The sequence below is a fragment of the Nuphar pumila genome, chromosome 1 (genome assembly GCF_984573655.1).
Source record: "Nuphar pumila chromosome 1, dmNupPumi1.hap1.1, whole genome shotgun sequence".
NCBI classification, from domain to species: Eukaryota; Viridiplantae; Streptophyta; class Magnoliopsida; order Nymphaeales; family Nymphaeaceae; genus Nuphar; species Nuphar pumila.
The window spans coordinates 30,827,553-30,849,202 of NC_143249.1; the positions used below are offsets into that span (position 1 = coordinate 30,827,553).

The 21,650-nt window shown below is 35.8% G+C and overlaps 1 protein-coding gene across 1 annotated transcript in view; it reads left to right on the forward strand.

The window, feature by feature from the left end:
• LOC149848575 (protein LIKE COV 2-like) overlaps window positions 1–21,650 on the forward strand; it is a 65,693-nt gene that overhangs the window by 37,963 nt on the left and 6,080 nt on the right. The window contains exon 6 of the mRNA XM_089996191.1: window positions 7,021–7,147. Coding sequence (XP_089852317.1) covers window positions 7,021–7,147 — 127 coding nt within the window. The remainder of the gene's footprint in view (window positions 1–7,020; window positions 7,148–21,650) is intronic.

Genomic DNA, 21,650 nt, shown 5'->3' on the forward strand with positions numbered 1-21,650 from the left:
AAAGTCCTAGTGGTTTCTATAATATGGCGATGTTTTCGTTCTGCCAGTCCATTTTGTTGAGGTGTATAAGGACAAGATCTTTGATGTGTGATGCCATGCAATTTAAGATAATTTTGAAAATCTGTGGATAAAAACTCTCCCCCTGAATCTGTGCGAAAAATAGTAATATCATTTTGAAACTTGTTTTTAACCATATTATGAAAAGTTTGAAAGTATGAAAATACTTCAGACTTATGTTTGAGAAAGTACATCCACGTATGTCGGGAGAAATCATCGACAAAAATAACATAGTAAACAAATCCTCCTTTAGAAATTACTGGTGCAGGACCCCAAACATCCGAGTGTATTAATTCAAGTGGTCTTGTAGAGAAAAAGGTTCTGTTCTGAAATGGTAATCTTTTCATTTTGCCGAGAATACAATCTTTACAATCAAATGATTCAGAGTTACAAAATTTCCCTAGATTTGGAAAATGTTGGATTTTGGCTATATGTGGGTGACCAAGTCTCTTATGCCACAGTTCCAACTCTATTTTTTGAATATTATAACAAAAAGCTTTCTTCGGCATTTCCAAAAAATCCATGTAATAGAGTCCTCCTTCTCTATGACCTTCCCCAATCAGCTTGCCTGACTGGCGATCCTGTACCCAACAACCATGAGAAGAAAAAGAAATATTACACCCATAATCAGAAATTTGAGATACAGATAAAAGATTTAAATTTAATTTGGGAACATGTCTAATTTCTGGAATAATTTTTTTTTTGTTTTATAAATTTTTTCAAATTTCCTATTCCTTCTATTTCAAGAGAAGTCCCATCAGCAGTAAAGACCTTTGACACACTTGTTTTATTTTTAACACATTTGGATAGACTTTGATTATTTGGGGTCATATGAAAAGATGCACCAGAGTCAAGAAGCCAAGAAATTTTACCTAGATTAGAAAAAGATGAGGCTGCTGCGCCGGTTGAAGCTTCAGATGAGGAAGAGGCACCTTTGATGAGAGGCTGAAGAATCTCCATTAGTTGGGCCAGGGAAACTGGTGCATCCTGATCTTTAGGCTCCGATCCAGCAATTGCAGCTCTTTTTTCTCTCAGCTCCTTAAGTTTGGGACATTGTGGCCTGTAGTGTCCTGGTTCATGACAGTGATGACAAATAACTTTCTTCTTATCATAGTCACCATTTTGTCGGTTAAAGTGAGGAGGCCTATATGATCGAACATGATTCCCTGGTCTAGACACGGCTAAAACGGAATCATCTTCAATTTTTAAAGAACCTTTCTGGAGACGATTTTCTTCCATTGTTAACTCTTCAATAGTTTCAACAATAGAAGGAATTTTTCCCCGGTGAAGTAGGGCCGATTTAGTGGTTTCAAATTCCGGCCTTAATCCAGTGATAAACTGGTAAAAATGTTCAGCATCGAGTTGTTTCTGACGAAGCTCGATGTCTTCGGCACAATGCTACTTTGGTTCTAAAAGGGAAAGTTCTTCCCAAAGTTCGGACAACCCATTGTAATATTCACGAATAGTTTTGTCTCCTTGTGTCATCATTCGAACTTTTTCTTGGAGATTGCACACGTGTGCAATATCTTTAAGGGAATACATATTCTTAAGGTATTCCCATGCCTTATCGGCATGATCAAATTTGGCAAGACTTGAGCATTTTTTAATGTCAACGCTATTGATAAGCCATGACATTATCTTCGCATGAGATATTCTCCATTCTTTCCATTTCTTCTCGTATGAGACAATAGCCTTGATTTTCTCTTCTTCCGATAGAGGGACCTCTTTATCTTCCTCCTTTTTAGTAAGAGATAGCTTAGGTTCTGAATCGGAACCATCCACAATCCCCCATAAGCCTTTTCCCCATATATGGTGCTTCATGATTGAAGCCCATGTTACATAGTTCGTATCGCTTAGTTTCATAGGCATGATGGTGACTTTATCATTGTCATCCATCGATTACAAGGAGAGAAAGAATAGGGATAAAAGAGAAACAAGAAGGAAAATGAAAAAGAAAAAAAAAAAACAATACAACAAGATGTGAAATCTTCTCCAATGAAGTGATAAAACACTTCTCTTCAAGTGGCGAACACTTTTGTAAACGGGCACGGAAACCGAGGAAGCTTTTCCTCAAGATTTAATACTTCCGCGGCTCTGATACCATGAAATGAAATGGGGATCTTCGAAACACGAGCTTTGATTAACAAGAGCAAGTGTCAAGAATGACACTAAAGCATAACCCTTAAAAAGGGTATAACTGAAAACAAAATAAAAATGTATTCTTTATTGATATGAAAAACCAATTGCTTAAGAAGCATTGGAGTAAAATACAAGAGGGGCTGCACCCCTTTATATACACAGCTGAAAGAGGACTCAATAGAGCTGTTGGGCACAGTCCAACAGCTCTATTAAGAGCTGTTGGACTGTGTCAGTCCAACAACTCTATTGCTAGTCAAGTCTGGACAGGACTTGACTAGCATCAGTCATTCTAGTTCAAACTGAACTAGATGACATAAAGACAAAAAATAAAAATAAAGGGAAAAAAATTACAGAAAAGAAAGAAATGAAAAATGTATTTATATATATATATATAATATAATATTATTATATATACATATATGTACAGTTTTACATTTTAATAACCCCAAAAAAATCTTGGATTGAACAAACCCTAACCATGAGAGAGAGGGAGAGAGACAGAGGAAGGGAGACCACCCTAATCCTACAACAGAGAGAGAGAGAGAGAGAGAGAGAGAGAGAGAGAAATACATGCTGGAAAGAGTGTCATTGGAGAGAGATGCGTCGGAGACAACCTCATCGGGAAAGGCTCGCCAGAGACGTTGCTAGCCGAAAAGAGGGTCATCAGAGACGTTGCTCGTTGGGGTCGGGAGTGAGTGAGGGTTAGATTTTTTTTATATATTCTACCAGTGTTGTGAGAGGCGTACGCCTCAGAGGCGAAGCCTAAGCAAAAAGTACTGAAGCGCTGTAGTGAGGCATTTGAGTCTCGAAGCGCACGCTTCACATGGGTGAAGCGTACGCCTCGCATCGAAGCACGCTTCAGATCTAAGGCGTACACATCATGTTCACCCGTCAGAAGGAAACCTCGCCATCGATGATGTTGCTCTGAAGGTCGAGGACTTGCAGCGAGCTTGCGACCCCGCCGGCTGCATTGTTTTCTGGCGGAGCGATGCCGGTGAGCTTGTTAAACCCAAAATGCAGGATTCTGAGCAGTGGCGGTGAGGAGCCGGAGGCATTGAAGAAAAGCGAGGACGGGAGCACACTGGAGAGGTTGTTGTGCGAGAGAGCGAGCACCTGAAGGTTCAAAAGCGTTCACGAGATTTAGTAGTTGTCTTGACCGCCCTAAATCTCTGGGCAGACCCTCCCTTCCCATGAGGCACGGTAGGTGGGGGCAGAGGTGACCCTACCCTTTCCGTGGATTGGCAGTGGATGGCGGGGGCGAAGGTAATCCCCGTCTCACAGCTGATCCGTGAAAATGGGGAGTCCGGGCGGCGATGCCTCAGTCCTCGAGTAGTTTCAACTAGCCGAAGAAAGTGGGAAGAGGGTCGGCGGCGTTGGGCCACCGTGGGTGGCCGTCTGGACACCTCGTTCACGCGAGAAAAGCAAAGGAAGTTCGGTGGGGGCGGCGGTTCCCACCGGAAGAGGAAAAAGGGAAGTGGAAGGGGTTACTCGGGTGGGGTGACACCGTCGGCAAAGGTGCCGGCAGAGGTTCTGGTTCGTCGGAAGAGCAAAGAAACAAACAAAACAAAAAAAAAAATTAAACCTTAGGGGAATGATGGCATTCCCCTGCAGTATGAAATAAAAGGAAGAATAATTGGGTTTGGGGTATGGGTACCTAACACAATCCAAGTGTTTTGGGTCTTTGGGTTGGATTTGGTGAGACTTATTCGGGTCTCATGAAATCCAAACCCCATTATTTATTATATCTATATATATTCGGGTTTCATGAAATCCAAACCCCACTAAATTTTTTATTATTTTATTAATATTATATATTTTATTAATTTGATCATGAAGCTTACGCTTCAACGCCTCAAGGCTTACGCCTCGCTTCATAACAGGCTCAACGCCTCGCTTCGCCTCATCGCAATTAACAACCTTGTATTCTACATTCCCCTGTCCATGTTCTTTTTGTAATGGGTGGGGGGGGGATAGATAACTGTTATTGAGACGCGGCGGACACGATGTTCCACGTGGCTGAGGCGTACCGCCTGACACATGAAACACAACATCAAACAAGCTCGAAGTGACCTACTTAGGACATATTCATGTTCATGTTAATCATCAATGATCAAAATCAACTAAAAATGTATACCTATTTTTTAATTTGATATAACACACTTTTTTTGTATTATGTTTTGCCTCTCTCTCTCTCTCTCTCTCTATATATATATATATATATATATATATATATATATATATATATATATAATGAGGGATTGTCCTACCCCTTTTTCCGTTAGGTCCTGTTACAAGCCTCTAAAAATCATACTTTCAAGCAAGGTTGCCAGACTAGGAAGCAAAAGTGTGAAACGACACGAGAAGCAGATGCGAGAAGCGATGTATTTTAAAATGTATAGGAAGCGAGAAGCGAGGAATATTAAAAAAGAAATATAAGAATTGAATGAGAATCAAAATGAAACACAAATAAAAACTAAAATAAAGTGACTAATATTAAATTTCATGATTTTTTTAGTGTAAGAATTAAAATTTTAACAAAATCTAAAAATGATGACTACCAATTTAAAGAAAACATGAAAGTGAGTGAGAAGAGTGAGAAAAAGCACAAAAAAGCATGAAAAGTTGAGTAGGAGAACATATAAGAAGAATAAATGAAGCATGTGGAAAGCATATGAGAAACGTGGGGGAATCGAGGTTCTCATCAAGTTTCGGAAGCGTGGAGTATCGTGCTTTTGAAGCGAGTTTCTGAGAAGCGAGCTTCCCACCTATCTAAGAAGCTTCAGGTAACTATGCTTTCAAGTATTTTTTGCTCGATCTGAACCGTTAGATGTGTTTATCATTGCTTATTTACTAAGAAAGAAACACTTTCAAATGATTTGTAAATATTTTATCTTCAAATTTTAGTATAATATCAATCATTGATTTTTTTACCTCTTCAAAATACACATGATCATAAAAAGTCTTGATCAAATACATGCTCTCTATTGGGTAAACAATGATAAACACATCTAACGGTACAAATTGGGCAAAAAATACTTGAAAGTACGATTTTCAGAAGGTCCTAAAGGGACCTAACAAGAAAAGGGGTAGGTCCATCCCTGTCTTATATATATATATATATATATATATATATATATATATATATATATATATATATATATATATATATATATATATATATATATATATAGGGTTGTTTTGTATGATACCATATGTTGGTACACACTCTTGTTTGTATTGGATCTAGTCACCAAATGGTAGATCCTACCATACAAATATGCTTAGCATGGTTTATTTACTATGCTTGGAGGTTTTATCATGTCTAATACATCTTAAGATCATATTTCTGAGACATTGAAATTCAATGGCTCACAATGCATGAAAAGGGTGCCTTAAAAATGGTTTATAACATCATATTTCTGTCAGCTTTAACACATGGAAATAGTAAATAAAACATGATAAACATGATCTAAAGGTTAGATTTTGCATTTGGAGCTTAGATCTATGTAAATCAAGTGTGTACCGCCGTGAGTTATCGTGGTACGATACCACCATAGAAGCACCATATATATATATATTGTCCAAGTGTCTAGTTTTTAAGACTTGTGATACGACCTGCGGTGGACTGCCCTTGCAACCTAGCTGGAAAAAGACACTGATCAGCCGTTTGCATTGAGCCACACACGAGTTAGGCTAAGGAGTGAGGACCAAAGTTGTCCCAATTGAGACAACTAGGGTGGGTCGACGTATGTAGCCTGAGGGATAAGGAGGGAAATAAAGCAATTGTAATGGGGTTTGTTGGTGTGAGGACAGAATGAAAAATGAATGCATTGTAAAGGATTTGGATAGGGTAGCTTGGGGTATTTTGGGGTTTAATGGCTTTGTAAGGGACAATGGGCAAAAAGGAAAAAATGGGATGTATAAAAGCCCAAGAAAACACTAGAGTGGGCTATGCGATGAATTGAAATGAATTAGACGAACTCTCTCGTTTCTCTCCTCTCGTTCTTCCTTTCCTACTGTCTTCTCCCTCTTGCCAATTTCCAATTCCAGATCGAGCCCAATCCCAATTGCTATCTGGTCCGGCTCAATGTGCTCCCATTCCTTGGTTGAGCTTGCTGTGGTCTGTAGCGGAAATACTTGGCTGATTGAGCTAGCTGGTGTCCACCACTATCAATTGCCAGAGCTCTTAGCTGAGTAGACTACTGATGTGTTCATATTGTCCGAGGAGCTTAGATCTCTCTTGATCGGGCTCTACTTTGAGTAGATGTTAGTGCCGATTGTGTTTTCTGATCTCCGTCACTGAATTCGGTGACCTGAAGCGCAATTCTCTGCAGATCTGGGTTCCGATTGTCATATGAAGGTCGATCCCTAAATACGAGTTAGAATTCGGTCTTAATATCGAATTCCGCAAGGCGATTTCAAGTTTGGGCTGTAACAGCTGTGTGTGACACCGACACTCATGTCAGAGTCGCAACAGATGAGGAGACTCTGTTCATCTGTAGATCATACACATTGTAGTTGGTAAAAACTGTGATGCCCCAGTGCATATTTGTTAGGTTTCACTTATTATAACTCATGCATGCACATTATCTTTGACTTTCATATTGTTGTATTTGTTGAAATAGCATGCCTTTTTGTGTTACTGCCTCAGCGTATGAAACACCAAAATCTAGTTTTATATGGTTTCCATGCAGGGCATGCTTGCTTTGTTTGCCTAATTTTTTTACTAAGACATTGCTGTAAGAAACATCCACTTTTTCGGTATCTCATACAGAATTATATCTATATAAGATCATCTCTAATTTTCTTCTTGCGGACTTACAGAGTGATGATGGAGACGAGGAACTTTACAGTGTTTATGTTCCAACAAACCATCTATACATTGGTGACATTTTTTTGGTCAATTCAGGAGAAATTATTAGACCAAATTTGTCAATCCGAGAAGGCATAGGTGTGTGTTCATTCTTTAATTTCTTTAAATATGGTTGCTACTATTTTCTGTTTTTTAGTGGTGTTTCTTATATACCATTTCTATGTTTGCATCTCTCAGCACTTGCATGTTTTCTATTTCTTAATTGTGCTTTGGTGTTTTTGCTCTCTCGTGGATGCAAGGTTACTGACAAGAAATTTGACACTGGGGTGGGGGACATGTTAAATTATATATATATATATATATATATATAAAATAGGAAAAGCTGAAATATGTAAACCAGCAAAATATGTAAACTAGTATGAACTGAGATTTTTATGGGGTTTTTTGCAAATCTAACCCTGCAGATGCATTTGGCATGGTCCATTTGCTTGGAATCAACTATTGGATTATCGTAATCGGATTAAAAAATGTGATTTTGTATGCTTGAATATTTACAAAAATTTTGAGCCATTGATTTTCAAACTTTAAAAGATCTTTCTTATATATCGTAATCGGATGATCTAAGAGTTTGTTTCTATAAGACCAAGCATGCAGATCGCATTTGTACAGTGAAATTTTAGAAAAAAATGAAAAAAACTATAAAAATCTCGGTGCATACCAATTTACATATTATACTGGTTTGCATATTCTAGTTACCCATATAGTATATGTATATATGTATTTATATATATATATATACATATTATATATATAACATTGGACCAAGTCAACCATAGTTGACTTGATCCAACAGCTAGATTTCTAGCTATTGGACTAGGTCCAACGGCTAGAAGAGAGATCCTCTCTCTCTCTTCTTTTTCTTCTAGCTCTTTTTATCTCCCTTTTGTGTATATAATAAGGGTTCTCTCCTTTGTAAAAGTATGCTTCTTGCACACTTGTGATATTGAATAAAATATTATTTTTTATATTGTGCCTTTTTGTGTGTTTTCTCTTTATAGGATTTGTGAGTGTATTCCTTAGAGAACACTTGTTTACTTATCCACTTTATTGGTGGAATTATTGTTTGTGATTAAAGGTTATTTGATTGTTTTTATGGTATTAGAGCTTGGCTCTTTTTGTGATCCTCATTGAAGTGCTCTTGCCTGAGTCATTGGTGGAGTGTTTGTGAGATTGTGATTGTGCAAGTGCTTGTGGATTGTAATCGTGCATCTTTTTCAAGTGCTTGCATGACACATTGGTGGAGTGCTTGTATTCTCTTTTGCTTCATCTCTCTTTCTCTATCTTCACCTCTCTAATTTTGTAAAATGGCTGACAATGAAAATGTCGCCATCGTGAAACTCAATGATTTCAACTATCTAACAAGGGCTTCTATTATAAAGCACATTTGGGAAAAAGGGTTACAAGGACTAGTAGATGGATCCGATCCGGAACGTAAGCTAGTTCTCACAAAAGTAAAAGGTAAGAAAGAGGTACCACCGATAGAAAATGAGAAAACCAAAGCTATAACCACTTATGAAAAGAAGTAAAATGAATAGAGGATGGGACATGTCGAGATCATGTCTTGGCTTATTATTAGTAGTGTAGATGTTAAAAAATGTTATAGCCTTGCCAAATTTGAACATGCTAACAAGGTTTGAGATTATCTTAAGAGAATGTATTTTCTTAAGGATATTGCGCATGTGTACAATGTGCAAGATAGAGTTTGGACCAAAGTTTTCAGTCGAGGAAGCTAGAGCGGGAAGTGATTCAGGAAGCGGAAGTGGGAAGTGAGGTACTTTTAAAATTTTAGAAAGCAGAAAGCATGGGATGACTTAGAAGCGAATCAGGAATCATCTCAGAAGCGACTTAAGAAGCCAGGGGGAAACGAAAAAAGAGAAAAAATAAAAATAAAAATACAAAAAAAATAAAAAAGGGGGGAAGTGAGCTTCCCATTTAGGGGAAACATGCTTCCCTCTGCACTTCCGGTAACTCTGGTTTGGACCATGACCCAAGGGGATAAAAGTATTAGAGAATGCTGGAACGATTTATCGAAACTTTGAGAAGAATTGACTCTTCTAGAACTAAAATGACATTGTCCTGAAGATATAGAACTTCGCCAAAAACAAATGGATGCAGAGCATTTTTATCAATTTCTCAACGGCTTAAGACCCAGAATGATTTTCGTTTTTGGTTCATATCGCCGACCCCAATTATTTTGGGATGAAGGCGTAGTAGTTGTTGTTGTTGTTGTCTTAGTGGCTTAAGACCAAAATTTGAATCTACAAAGTCAATTCTTCTCTATAGAGGAAAAGTTCCCTCTATTGAGGATACTATATAAGGGCTGAGTATGGAGGAAAATAGATTGAGAAAGCGTGTAACTAAAAGTGAGGATGACTCGGTCTTGGCCATCTCTAGACTAGAAAACTACATACGTGCATATAAACCACCTCATTATAAAAGACAAGGCAATGCCTATGATTAAAGGAAAACTATTTGCCATTATTGTCATGAACCAGGATACATTCATTAGGCCCCAATGTCCTAAACTAAGAGGGGGCATATGAGAATAATGTTGTTTCTGTCAGCTCTCCACAAGAGTCAAGTGATATTTTCGCATCTCAAGATTCATCCATTGGAAGCATGTCTCTGGTTCAATTAGTGGAAGCTCTTCAACCACTTTTCGAGGGAACATCTTTTTCAACTGGAGCTGTTATTTCATCTTATTCCAACCTTAGTAAATTTTCTTGGCTTCTTGATTTTGGTGCATCTTTTCACATGACCCCAAGCAGTGATATTTTATCTAAATACCATAACAACTCAAGTGTGTCAATGGTACATCTCTTCAAATTGAAGAAATATGAAATTTTGAAAATGATCTTTTAAACTCGAAAGGTTTTTTTATTCCAAAGGTTCGTCACATTCCTAAATTAAACTTAAATCTTTTATCCATCTTTCAAATATCCGATTATGGTTGTAATATTTTCTTCTCTTCAAATAAATGTTTCAAATAAATGTTTGGTGCAGGATCACCAGTCAAGGAAGCTAATTGGGCAAGGCCATAGAGAAGGTGTTAGAAAATAATACATATATGTATATACTTGAATATATATATATATGTATGTATTTAAAGTACATACATATGTATTTGTAATCTTTTTCTTTTTCTATAGTTTTTACTTTTTTTATTTTTTGGTTCTTTTTATTTCTGTCAATTAATGACAGACTGTGCAACTGACACAGTCTGCCTAAACTATAAGAGTCGTTGGGTTGTAGACCCAACGTCTCTTTCTCTTTGGTTTACCTCTATAAATAAGGGCTTTAGCCCATTGTAAAAGTAGTCTTTTAAAAGGGTTTATACTCTCTTATGTTCATTAATAAAACATTGCATTTGAAGCACATTTCTCACGTTTGTGGTGTGAATACGTGAATGCTACTTTGTGCTAGCATATGCTTGTGAATGTTTGAAGTATCAAGTTAGTTGGAAACTTGATTGGATGTTAGTATCAGAGCGTGGTGTATGATCAACGCTACATTGGTGGGCTACCTCGTAAAGCGTGCTTACTCTACCTCGTAGTGGTGATTCCTCTTTCTCCTCTAATTCACCATGGGTGAATCTTTTCCACATAATACAAGCAATTCCAACTTTATTTAACCATTCAAACTTGAAGAAAACAACTATAACATTTGGGCGGGACACTTGAAGACGTTCATCAATGGTCAAGATTTGTGGGGATTCGTCAAATGTACTATTCTTGAACCCACTCCCAAAATTTCATTAGGTGAAAATGGGGTTCAGACTAGTCTTGAAGAAAGAAACAATGCCATAGAAGAATACTATAAAAAATTGGATGAATGGGAAATGAGAAACACAAAAATTCTTTCATGGATGCTAAGTGGAGTTGAGACAAAAATTGCCTCAAATCTATTGTGCTACAAAAAGGCAAATGAAGCGTGGGAACATCTTAAAGGTATGTTTACCGAAAAAGATATGGCTCACAAATATTATCTCCAAGAAAAGGTTAGAAATATCAAACAAGGAGATAAAAATTTAAGAGATTACTTTATGAAATTCTCTTCCATTTGGACCCAACTTGCCCAATTTGAACCTAAATGCGAAGGTAAGTGTATAGAAATGCGAAGAATTCAAGTTGAAGAAGATAGACTCTTTGCTTTCCTCTATGGTTTGAGACCCGAATTTGAACAAACAAGGGCCTCCTTGCTATCATCTTTATCACCTCCTCCTATTCATGAGATTCTCACTAAACTTAGTGGAGAAGAAACTAGGCTAAACATGAGTAAAAATGTTAGTGTTCTTGCTACCTCTAGCAATGGTCAAGAAGAGGACTGTTCTCTTGCTGCATCAAAACCAGGACATTACATTAAGCCATACAAACCGCTTCACTTTAATAGAAATAGAGGAGAATAAAAAATCATTTGCCATAACTGTAATGAGCTCGGTCACATTAGGCCTCAATGTCCAAAATACAAATATAGGCCTCAAGAAAAACGTGTTGTCGCTGCACTATCAAAACAAGATGAGGAGATTTTGAATCTCATGGACCTCACCAAATCCTTATCTCAACTGACGGAGGCATTGCAACCATTGTTTAAAGGATCTACCTCAGGAGCGGCCATTGCATCATCTTTGGTATGTGCTCTTGGATCCTTGATTCAGGAGCTTCTTTTCATATGACTTCACATAAGTCTATATTATCTGAATGTCAATCTAATTCAAAAACATCCTTTGTTTTCACTGTTAATGGTACTGCCTTAGAAATAGAAGGTATTAGAACTTTTAAAAATGATTTGTCAAAACATAGCAAATTTTATATTCCAAAAATAATATTTATGCCTAAACTTCATCTTAACCTACTTTCAGTTTCGCAAATCTCAGATCATGGATGTGATGTCATTTTCTCATCAAATAAATGTTGGGTGCAGGATCGCTAGTCCGGGAAATTGATTGGAGAAGGTTCTATGCAAGGAGATCTCATGAATTTCCTTTGTATTCCAAAGGAATCATTTTGTAACATTGCCCAAACAAAAGATATACAGACTTTGCATCATAGACTTGGGCATCCAAATATAAAGAAATTAAATTTTGTACCTGTTACCAAGAATATTTGTAAAGAAAATTTTGAATGTAAAGAATGTTTACTTGGTAAAATGACAACCTTGCCTTATGGTCAAAGAACTTTTAATTCTTCAATGCCTTTTGAATTAGTTCATTCTGATGTGTGGGGTCTTGCACTCGTTTCACCTAAAGGAGGATTCTCCTACTATGTTGTGTTTATCGATGATTTCACTAGATATTGTTGGATTTACTTTCTTAAATTTGAATCCGATGTATTCACAATCTTTAAAACATTTCATAACATGATTAAAAATCAATTTGAAAGTAAACTCAAAATCCTCCGAACTGACTCTGGAGGAAAATATTTGTCAAATGAATTTAAACAATTTTTAGAAAATGAAGGAATTCTATAACAAAGATCGTGTCCTAGAACTCCACAACAAAACGGAATTTCAAAAAGAAAACACAGACACATTATGAAACCTACAAGGACTCTCCTTATTGCTAAAAATGTTTCAAAAAATCTTTGGGCCAAAGGTGCGTTAACTTTAGTATATCTTATAAATAGGATGCCTTCAAAAACAATGTCCAATGAAATTCCCTTTGAAAAATTATTTAAATATGAACCTGACTATCAAAGACTGAGAATCTTTGGTTGCAAGTGTTATGTTTTAAATGATAAAGGAGATAAACTGTCCTCTAAGGCTATTCCCTGTGCATTTATTGGTTATTCTGAAACACAAAAAGGATTTAAATGTTATGATATTAAAAATGATAAACTTCTTGTCTCAAGGAATGCTAATTTTGTTGAAAATGAAAGTGGATTTGAAGAAAACATGTCGCAAGACATAAATTTTGATTACTCATTCTTGTTTAAACTGCTGTCTAATGATGAAAATATTTATGTAGAACCTCCTATTAAGAATATAACAACGGTTGAACCAATAATATACACTAGAAGGAATCGAAATGCAACCAATGAAGATGGAAATCAAAGTAATCATGAAACATTAGAAATACCGTCAGAACAAGCGACTATTCGTAGATCTGAACGAACATCAAGGATCCCAAATAAATTTGTGTCTTATGACTCATTCTCCCCTAAACATAGAGCTTGTCTTATAGCTATTCATTCTTACTTTGAACCCTCATGTTGCAATGAAGTCAAAAATTTACCCGAGTGGATAAAAGCTATTCATATAGAATTAGATGTTCTTAAAGAAGCTAATACTTGGGAAATTCTAAATTTACCCATCGAAAAGAAGACCATAGGTTGTAGATGGGTTTTTAAGGTAAAAACCAAAAGTGATGGATCCTTGGAAAGACATAAAGCCAGGCTAGTTGCCAAAGGATATTCTCAAGAATACAGAATTGATTATGAAGAAACTTTTGCTCTTGTTGCCAGGATGACCACAGTTCGGATGCTTGTAGCTATTTCAACTATTAAAAATTGGAATATATTTCAAATGGATGTTAAAAACGTTTTTTTTAATGAGAATCTTAATGAGGAAGTATACATGGATGTTCGACCGGGATTGATAATCCCTTCAGGTGAAATGCTTAAATTAAAAAAGGCATTGTATGGCCTCAAATAAGCACCTAAAGCTTGGTTTGATACTTTTAACAATGTTATTACAAGATTTGGTTTTAAACTATGCCATACTGATACAATTTTATTTATTATGAATTCTTCTGCAGGTATTATAATTTTACTTTTGTATGTTGATGATATGTTGATTACAGGTAGTGACAAAGAAGGAATAAAAAAAGTAAAACAGTTTTTGAAAAATTCCTTTGAAATGACAGATCTTGGGTTTCTAACATACTTTCTTGGTATAAAAGTATCATACTCTAACACAGGATACATATTGTCACAAACAAAGTTTGTTTCAGATATTATTAATAGGTCAGGACTATCAGATGATAAAGTTGTTGACACCCCAGAGATTGTTGGAATGAAGATACGAGTCAATGATGGAGTTTCCTTGGACAACCCAACCCCCTTCAGACAGCTCGTGGGATCTTTTATGTATCTAAGTATTATAAGACCTGACATAGCTCATGTTGTACATATAGCCAGCCAATTTCAACATGCTCTAACATCAGCTCATATGAGTGCAGTCATGAGAATCATTAAATATGTCAGAAGTACAATAAATAATGGAGTTTTTCTATCTTCTTTTTCCTTCTTAGATCTTATTGCATACTCTGATGCTGATTGGGGAGGAGGTCCAAATAATAGGCGCTCAACAACTGGTTTTTGTGTGTTTCTAGGTGAATCATTGATTTTATGGAGATGCAAGAAACAACAAAAGGTGTCACTATCATCTATAGAAGCGGAATATAGAGCAATGACAACTACTACCATGGAAATTGTGTGGCTCAAACAACTAATTTTAGATATGAGAATTCACCTTCAGAATCCTACAAGATTATGCTGTGATAACAAGAGCTCCATATACATTGCTCGAAATCATACATTCCATGAAAGAACTAAGCATATAGAGATGGATTGCCATTTTATTTGTGAAGAATATTTAAAGAATACTATTGATCTTCCTTATATAACATCAGAATATCAACTTGCGAATTTCTTCACCATGGCACCTTGTTCACCAAGATTCAACTTTTTACTTGACAAACTTTCGGTGACTTCACTATAAGTTTGAGGGAGAGTGTTAAAAAATAATACATATATGTATATACTTGAATACATGCATATATATATATATATGTATACATTTATGTACTCTTCTTAATATAAGAGTATGTATATGTATAAGTATATATATATGTATACATTTATATACTCTTCTTAATATAAGAGTATGTATATGTATAAGTATATATATATATATATATATGTATACATTTATATATTTTTCTTAATATAAGAGTATGTATATGTATAAGTATATACATATATATTTGTAATCTTTTTTTTTCTGTAGTTTTTACTTTTTTTTTTGTTCTTTTTATTTCTGTCAATTAATGACAGACTGTGCAGCTGACACAGTCTGCTAATGACAGACTGTGTACAGCTAACACAGTTTGCCTTAACTATAAGAGTCATTGGGTTGTACCCAGTGACTCTAATTAGAGTCGTTGGGTACAATCCCAACATCTCTTTCTCTTTGGTTTACCTCTATAAATAAGGGCTTCAGCCCATTGTAAAAGTAGTCTTTTAAAAGGGTTTTTACTCCCTTATGTTCATTAATAAAACAGTGCATTTGAAGCACTTTTCTCACGTTTGTGGTGTGAATACGTGAAAGCTACTTTGTGCTAGCATATGCTTATGAATGTTTGAAGTATCAAGTTAGTTGGAAACTTGATTGGATGTTAAGCTCTTCACAGAAGGTCCTCTCTACTATATGAATTTTTTGGAGATACTCAAAGATGTTTTTTATTATAATATCCAAAAATTAGATTTAAATATATGGCATAAAAGATTAGGACATCCAAGTGTATCTAAAATCCAATATTTTACAAATTTGATTTTTTTTTAATCTTAATGATTTCTCTTACGAAGATTGTGTTCTTTGAAAAATGAAGAGGTTATCATTTAATGATAGAACTTTTGTTTCATCTAGACCACTTGAGCTTGTACATTCGGATGTTTGGGGTCTAACATCTGTTTTAACTTTTATCTAAAGGTGGATATGCATATTATGTTATATTTATGGATGATTTTACTAGACATACTTCCTTAAGCATAAATTTGAAGTCTTTTTTCATTTTCAAAACTTTCATAATTTAGTTAAAAATAGGTTCGAAAATGAAATCTCTATATTATGGTCTGATTCAGAGGGAGAATTTGTTTCAAATGAATTTAAAAACTATCTTAATCTACATGACATTACATAACAAAGATCTTGTTCTCACACACCACAACAAAATGACTTAGCTGAAAGAAAACATAGGCACATCATTGAAACTTCAAGGACCTTACTTTTAGCTAGTTATGTGCCGAAGATTTTTTTGGACAGAAGTTGTCTTAACCTCTGTTTATCTTATGAACAAAATATCATTCTCTTCTTTACAAAATATTTCACCTATTGAAAACCTTGTTAAACTCTCTCCTGACTATGCTAGATTGCGAGTATTTGGTTGTAAATGTTTTGTATTAATCAACAAAAATGATAAATTTTCTCCTAGAGCTATTCCTTGTGTCTTTTTTTGTTATGCTGATAACCAAAAGCGATATCATTGTTATGATCCTAAGAATTAAAAATTGTATATTTCCATAAATGTAACTTTTTTGAAAAAAAAAACTTTGATAAAGAGCAAGCTAAGTATGTAATTGATTTCTTGTTTTTATTTTATCTTGGTTCCAACCAAGATGTTGATGATTGTGATTGTGAATATGATTTTGAAAATGTTATTGAATCAAGATGAAAAATCTCATGATGATCAAATGTGTATACAATATTCTAGACGAGGACATAAAAACCACTGTGCACTTGAATTTTTTTTTAACTTGAGTGAAGAACGGTAAACTAGGAAATTATCTAGAGTTTCACAACCTCCTTCAAAATTTGTATCCTATGACTTTTTATTTCAAGTAACAAACATGCATAGCCCTAATACATTCATATATAGAACACTCATCTCGTGCATATGCCAAAGATCACTCTGAATGGGTTAATGCCATGAGAGTAGAACTAGATGCATTAAAAAATGCTCGTACTTAGTCTATTCAAAATCTTCTACAAGGAAAGAAACCCATAGGTTGCAGATGAGTATACAAAATAAAAACCAAGAGTGATGGGACCCTTGAGAGATACAAAGCTAGGCTAGTCGCCAAAGGATACACATAAGAATATAGCATAGATTATGAAGAAACCTTTTCACCTATTACTCGCATGACCACAATTAGAACCCTCATTGCAGTTGCTTCAATTAAAAATTGGTCTATATATCAAATAAATATTAAAAATGCCTCTTTAAATGACAATTTTATAGTAGAAATATACATGAAGTCACCCCTAGGTATGAGAATACTTCAAGGGAAGGCTCTTCGTTTACAAAAGGCATTGTATGGCTTAAAACAAGCTCTCAATGCTTGGTATGATAAATTTAACAATTATGTTGATAATATGATAATCAGTGGAGGAAATAAATAAGGAGTTCAAAATATTAAAAATATTCTTAAAACTAGTTTTGAAATGACTGATTTGTTTTCTTTAAGATACTTTGTAGGAATAGAGGTTGTGTATTCCCCTAGAGGGTATTTATTATCTCAGTCTAAGTTTGCTTTCGATATTTTTCTCAGGTCTGGTATATCGGATGACAAAAAGGTTGACACTCTTGCAGTAACAAATGTCAAAATGAAAATTGATAACGAAGTGCCTCTGAATGATCCAACTCTTTATCGATAACTTATCATAGCACTTTCTTACTTAATAATTACTAGATCTGATATAGCACACGTTGTACACGCAACTAGTCAAATTCAGCATACTCTCGCATCTGTTCACATGGGAGTTGTTTTGCGTATTATTAGATATCTAAAACATTCAATTTCTAGAAGCTTGTTTATGTTCAAAAGAAAGAAATTGCAGAGGCTTTGAAGAAAATGAAATCAAGAAGGGCAGTTGGCCCAGATGGTATACCTATCGAGGCTTGGAAATGCTTGGGAGAGAAAGGTTTAGAATGGTTGACAAATCTTTTTAACTTGATTTGGAGAACAAATAAGATGCCTAATGAGTGGAGGAAGAGTACTTTGGTGCCTTTATATAAGAATAAGGGTGATATACAAGATTGCACAAACTATCGTGGTATAAAACTCATGAGTCATACTATGAAACTTTGGGAGAGGGTGATTGAGTCTAGGTTGAGGAAGGTTGTCATGATATCGGAGAATCAATTTGGTTTTATGCCTGGAAGATCAACTATGGAAGCTATACATCTTCTTAGACAACTTATTGAAAGATATAGAGAGAGGAACAAAGATTTGCATATGGTTTTTATTGATTTAGAGAAGGCATACGATAGAGTACCTAGGGACGTTCTCTGGTGGACAATGATGAAGAAAGGTGTTTCTCTCAAGTACATTAGTATAATTAAAGATATGTATGAAGGAGTAGTAACCAATGTCCGCACTTGTGGAGGGGTGACAACCAATTTCCCGATAACGGTTGGGTTACATCAAGGATCTGCTTTAAGCCCTTTCCTATTTGCGATAGTGATGGATGAGCTTACGAGATCAATTCAAGAAAATGTACCGTGGTGTATGTTGTTTGCTGATGATATTGTTTTGATTGATGAGTCTAGAGCTGGGGTTAATGCTAAGTTAGAATTATGGAGACAGACATTGGAAGCTAAAGGTTTTAAGTTGAGTAAGAGTAAGACTGAATATATGGAATGTCGGTTTAGTAAGCAACGAAGTAGTGATGGGAGTGTAGTGAAGCTTGGTGAGCAAGATATACCGGTGAATGATTATTTCAAATATTTGGGATCCATCATTCAAAAGTATGGAGAAATTGATGGAGATGTAAATCATAGGATAAAGGTTGGGTGGATGAAATGGAAAAGTGCTACTGGACTGCTGTGCGATCGTAGAATGCCATTGCGGTTGAAGGGAAAGTTTTATAGGACGACTATTAGACCCGCTTTACTATATGGTACGGAATGTTGGGCTGCCAAGAAACATCATATTCAAAAAATGAGTGTAGCTGAGATGCGGATGCTTAGATGGATGTGTGGAAATACAATAAAAGATAAGATTCGGAACGAAGAGATACGTAAGAAGGTAGGTGTTGCACCCATTGAAAATAAGATGCGAGAGAATCGTTTACGGTGGTTTGGACATATTCGGCGAAGGCCTAATGATGCTCCAGTTAGAAGGTTGGAGAAATGGGAAAATATATTAGTTAAAAGAGGTCGGGGTAGGTCTAGGAAGACTTGGATGGAGATGATAGGAAAGGATATGAATGCTTTGAACCTCACCGAGGACATGGCGTTGGATAGAAATGATTGGAGGAAAAGGATTCATGTGGAAGACCCAAAATGAATTTCTTTTTTGGTTCATATCGCTGACCCCAATTGTTTTGGGATGAAGGCGTAGTTGTTGTTGTTTGTTGTTGTTGTTGTTTATGTCTTACTCGCCTGCACTAGATTTACTTGCACATACTGATGCGGATTGGGGAGATGATCCTAATAAGAGACTCAACCACGGGTTTTTGTGTTTTCTTAGGTGAATCATTAATCTCGTAGAGGTGCAAAAAGCAACATGTCTCTCTCTCTCTCTTCAACTGAAGCTGAGTACTGATTCATGACTACAACTACAATGTAGGCAGTGTGGCTGACTACAACTACATCGAGATGGGCTGTCACTATGTTCGAGAGGAATATCTTTAAGGAATCATTGATCTGACCTATGTCACATCTGAGTACTACCTGACAAACTTTTTTACCAAATCTTTCTCTGCTCCTAGGTTTCATTTTCTCTTAGGCAAACTTTCGGTCATCGTACCGTAAGTTTGAGGGGGAGTGTTAAATTGTACATATATTACATATATATATATATATATATACATAAAACTGTATATATATTTTTATAGCTGACAGACTTTTTTACCAAACTTCTCTTTGCTCTTAGGTTTGATTTCCTCTTAGGCAAACCTTCGATCATCGTACCATAAGTTTGAGGGAGAATGTTAAATTATATATATATACATAAAACTGTATATATATTTTTATATATAATATATTTTACGTGTATGTACTGTGAAATTGTCTACGAAGAGACAATACGCATACAAGCATAAATACTTTATAAAAGAAGTGCACGAAAGCACTCTCACAACACTTGAACAAAATACGCAAAAAACGTATAAATAATAAACATGCAATAATGCATGTATTTCATAAAATGGAAGCAAATGCTTGAGACTCTCAAGCTTAGAAAAAACAAGGGGGAAACACCCCTATTTATACAAGAGAAGGAAGGTGCAAAGGGGGGCTCCCAAAGGAGTCGTTGGGGAGCCTCCAACGGTCACATTTGTGACCGTTAGGGCCCCCCCAACGACTCTATTGGGGGCCCCCAATGCACCTTTTTATGAAAAGAATAAAACAAAAATAAAGAAAAAAAAGGAAATGCAAAAAATAAAGGAAAAATTACAGCATATTCCAAAATGGAGTATGCGCAAAATAGGAAATTACAATAACACCCTTTTAGGGTAAAATAAAGAAAAAATAAAAAAGGTATATAAATATATATATTTATATATATGGAGATACGTATACATATAATAATTATATGTATACGTATCTCTATGTATATAAGTATATATATTTATACTTACAACACAGATTTTGGAGATACATTTTAACACCCCCCCTCAAACTTACGGTGCGATAACCGCAAGTTTGTCAAGAAGGAAATGAAATCTGGGCGAACATAGTGCTTTTGTGAAGAAGTCTGCAAGTTGATACTCAGACGTCACGTAAGGTAGATCAATGACCTTCTTCAAGTATTCTTCTCGGACATAATGGCAGTCCATTTCTATATGCTTTGTTCGCTCGTGAAAGGTGTGATTCTTGGCAATATAGATTGCACTTTTATTGTCACAGCACAACTTTGTTGGTTCTCTGATAAATATTCTCATATCTTCAAAAAGGCGTCGAATCCATACAATTTTCATGGTGGTGGATGCCATGGCTCTGTATTCAGTTTCAGTGGATGACAGAGAGACCTTCTGTTGCTTTTTACATCGCCATGAAATCAAAGATTCACCTAAGAAAACACAAAAACCAGTGGTGGAGTGACGGTTACTAGGGTCACCTCCCCAATCTGAGTCAGTATAAGCAAGTAATTTTAAATCAGAAGAAGAAGATAGAAATACTCCCTTATTTACTGTGCCCTTCAAGTATCTAATGATGTGAAGGACAACACTCATATGAACGGTTGTGGGAGCGTGCTGAAATTGACTGGCGATGTGTATAGCATGTGACAAATCAGGTCGAGTAATACTAAGATACATTAAAAAACCTACCAACTGCTTGTAAGGGGTAGGATCGGTTAAGGGAACACCATCGTCAATCTTCATTTTTGCTCCCACAACTTCAGGAGTTTCACATACTTTGTCATCAGAAATCCCGGATCTGTCAATAATCTCACAAGCAAGTTTAGACTGAGATAGAAAATAACCACGTTGTGAATAGGCAACCTCAATTCCAAGAAAATATGTCAGAAAACCCAAGTCTGACATCTCAAATTTTGAAGTCAAGACGGACTTAATACCCTTGACTCCTTGAACATCATCACCTGTAATTAACATGTCATCAACATAGAGTAATAATATTACAATCCCTGCATTAGATTTTCTAGTAAATAGAGCAGTGTCAGTATAACATGAGGAGAAACCATTTTCCAGCATTACACTGGTAAATCTGTTATACCAGGCTTTGGGAGCCTGTTTCAAACCATAGAGGGCCTTTCGAAGACGAAGAACTTTATCTTTAGGAATTTTCATGCCTGGTGGAGCATCCATATACACTTCTTCGTTAAGATCACCATTTAAAAAA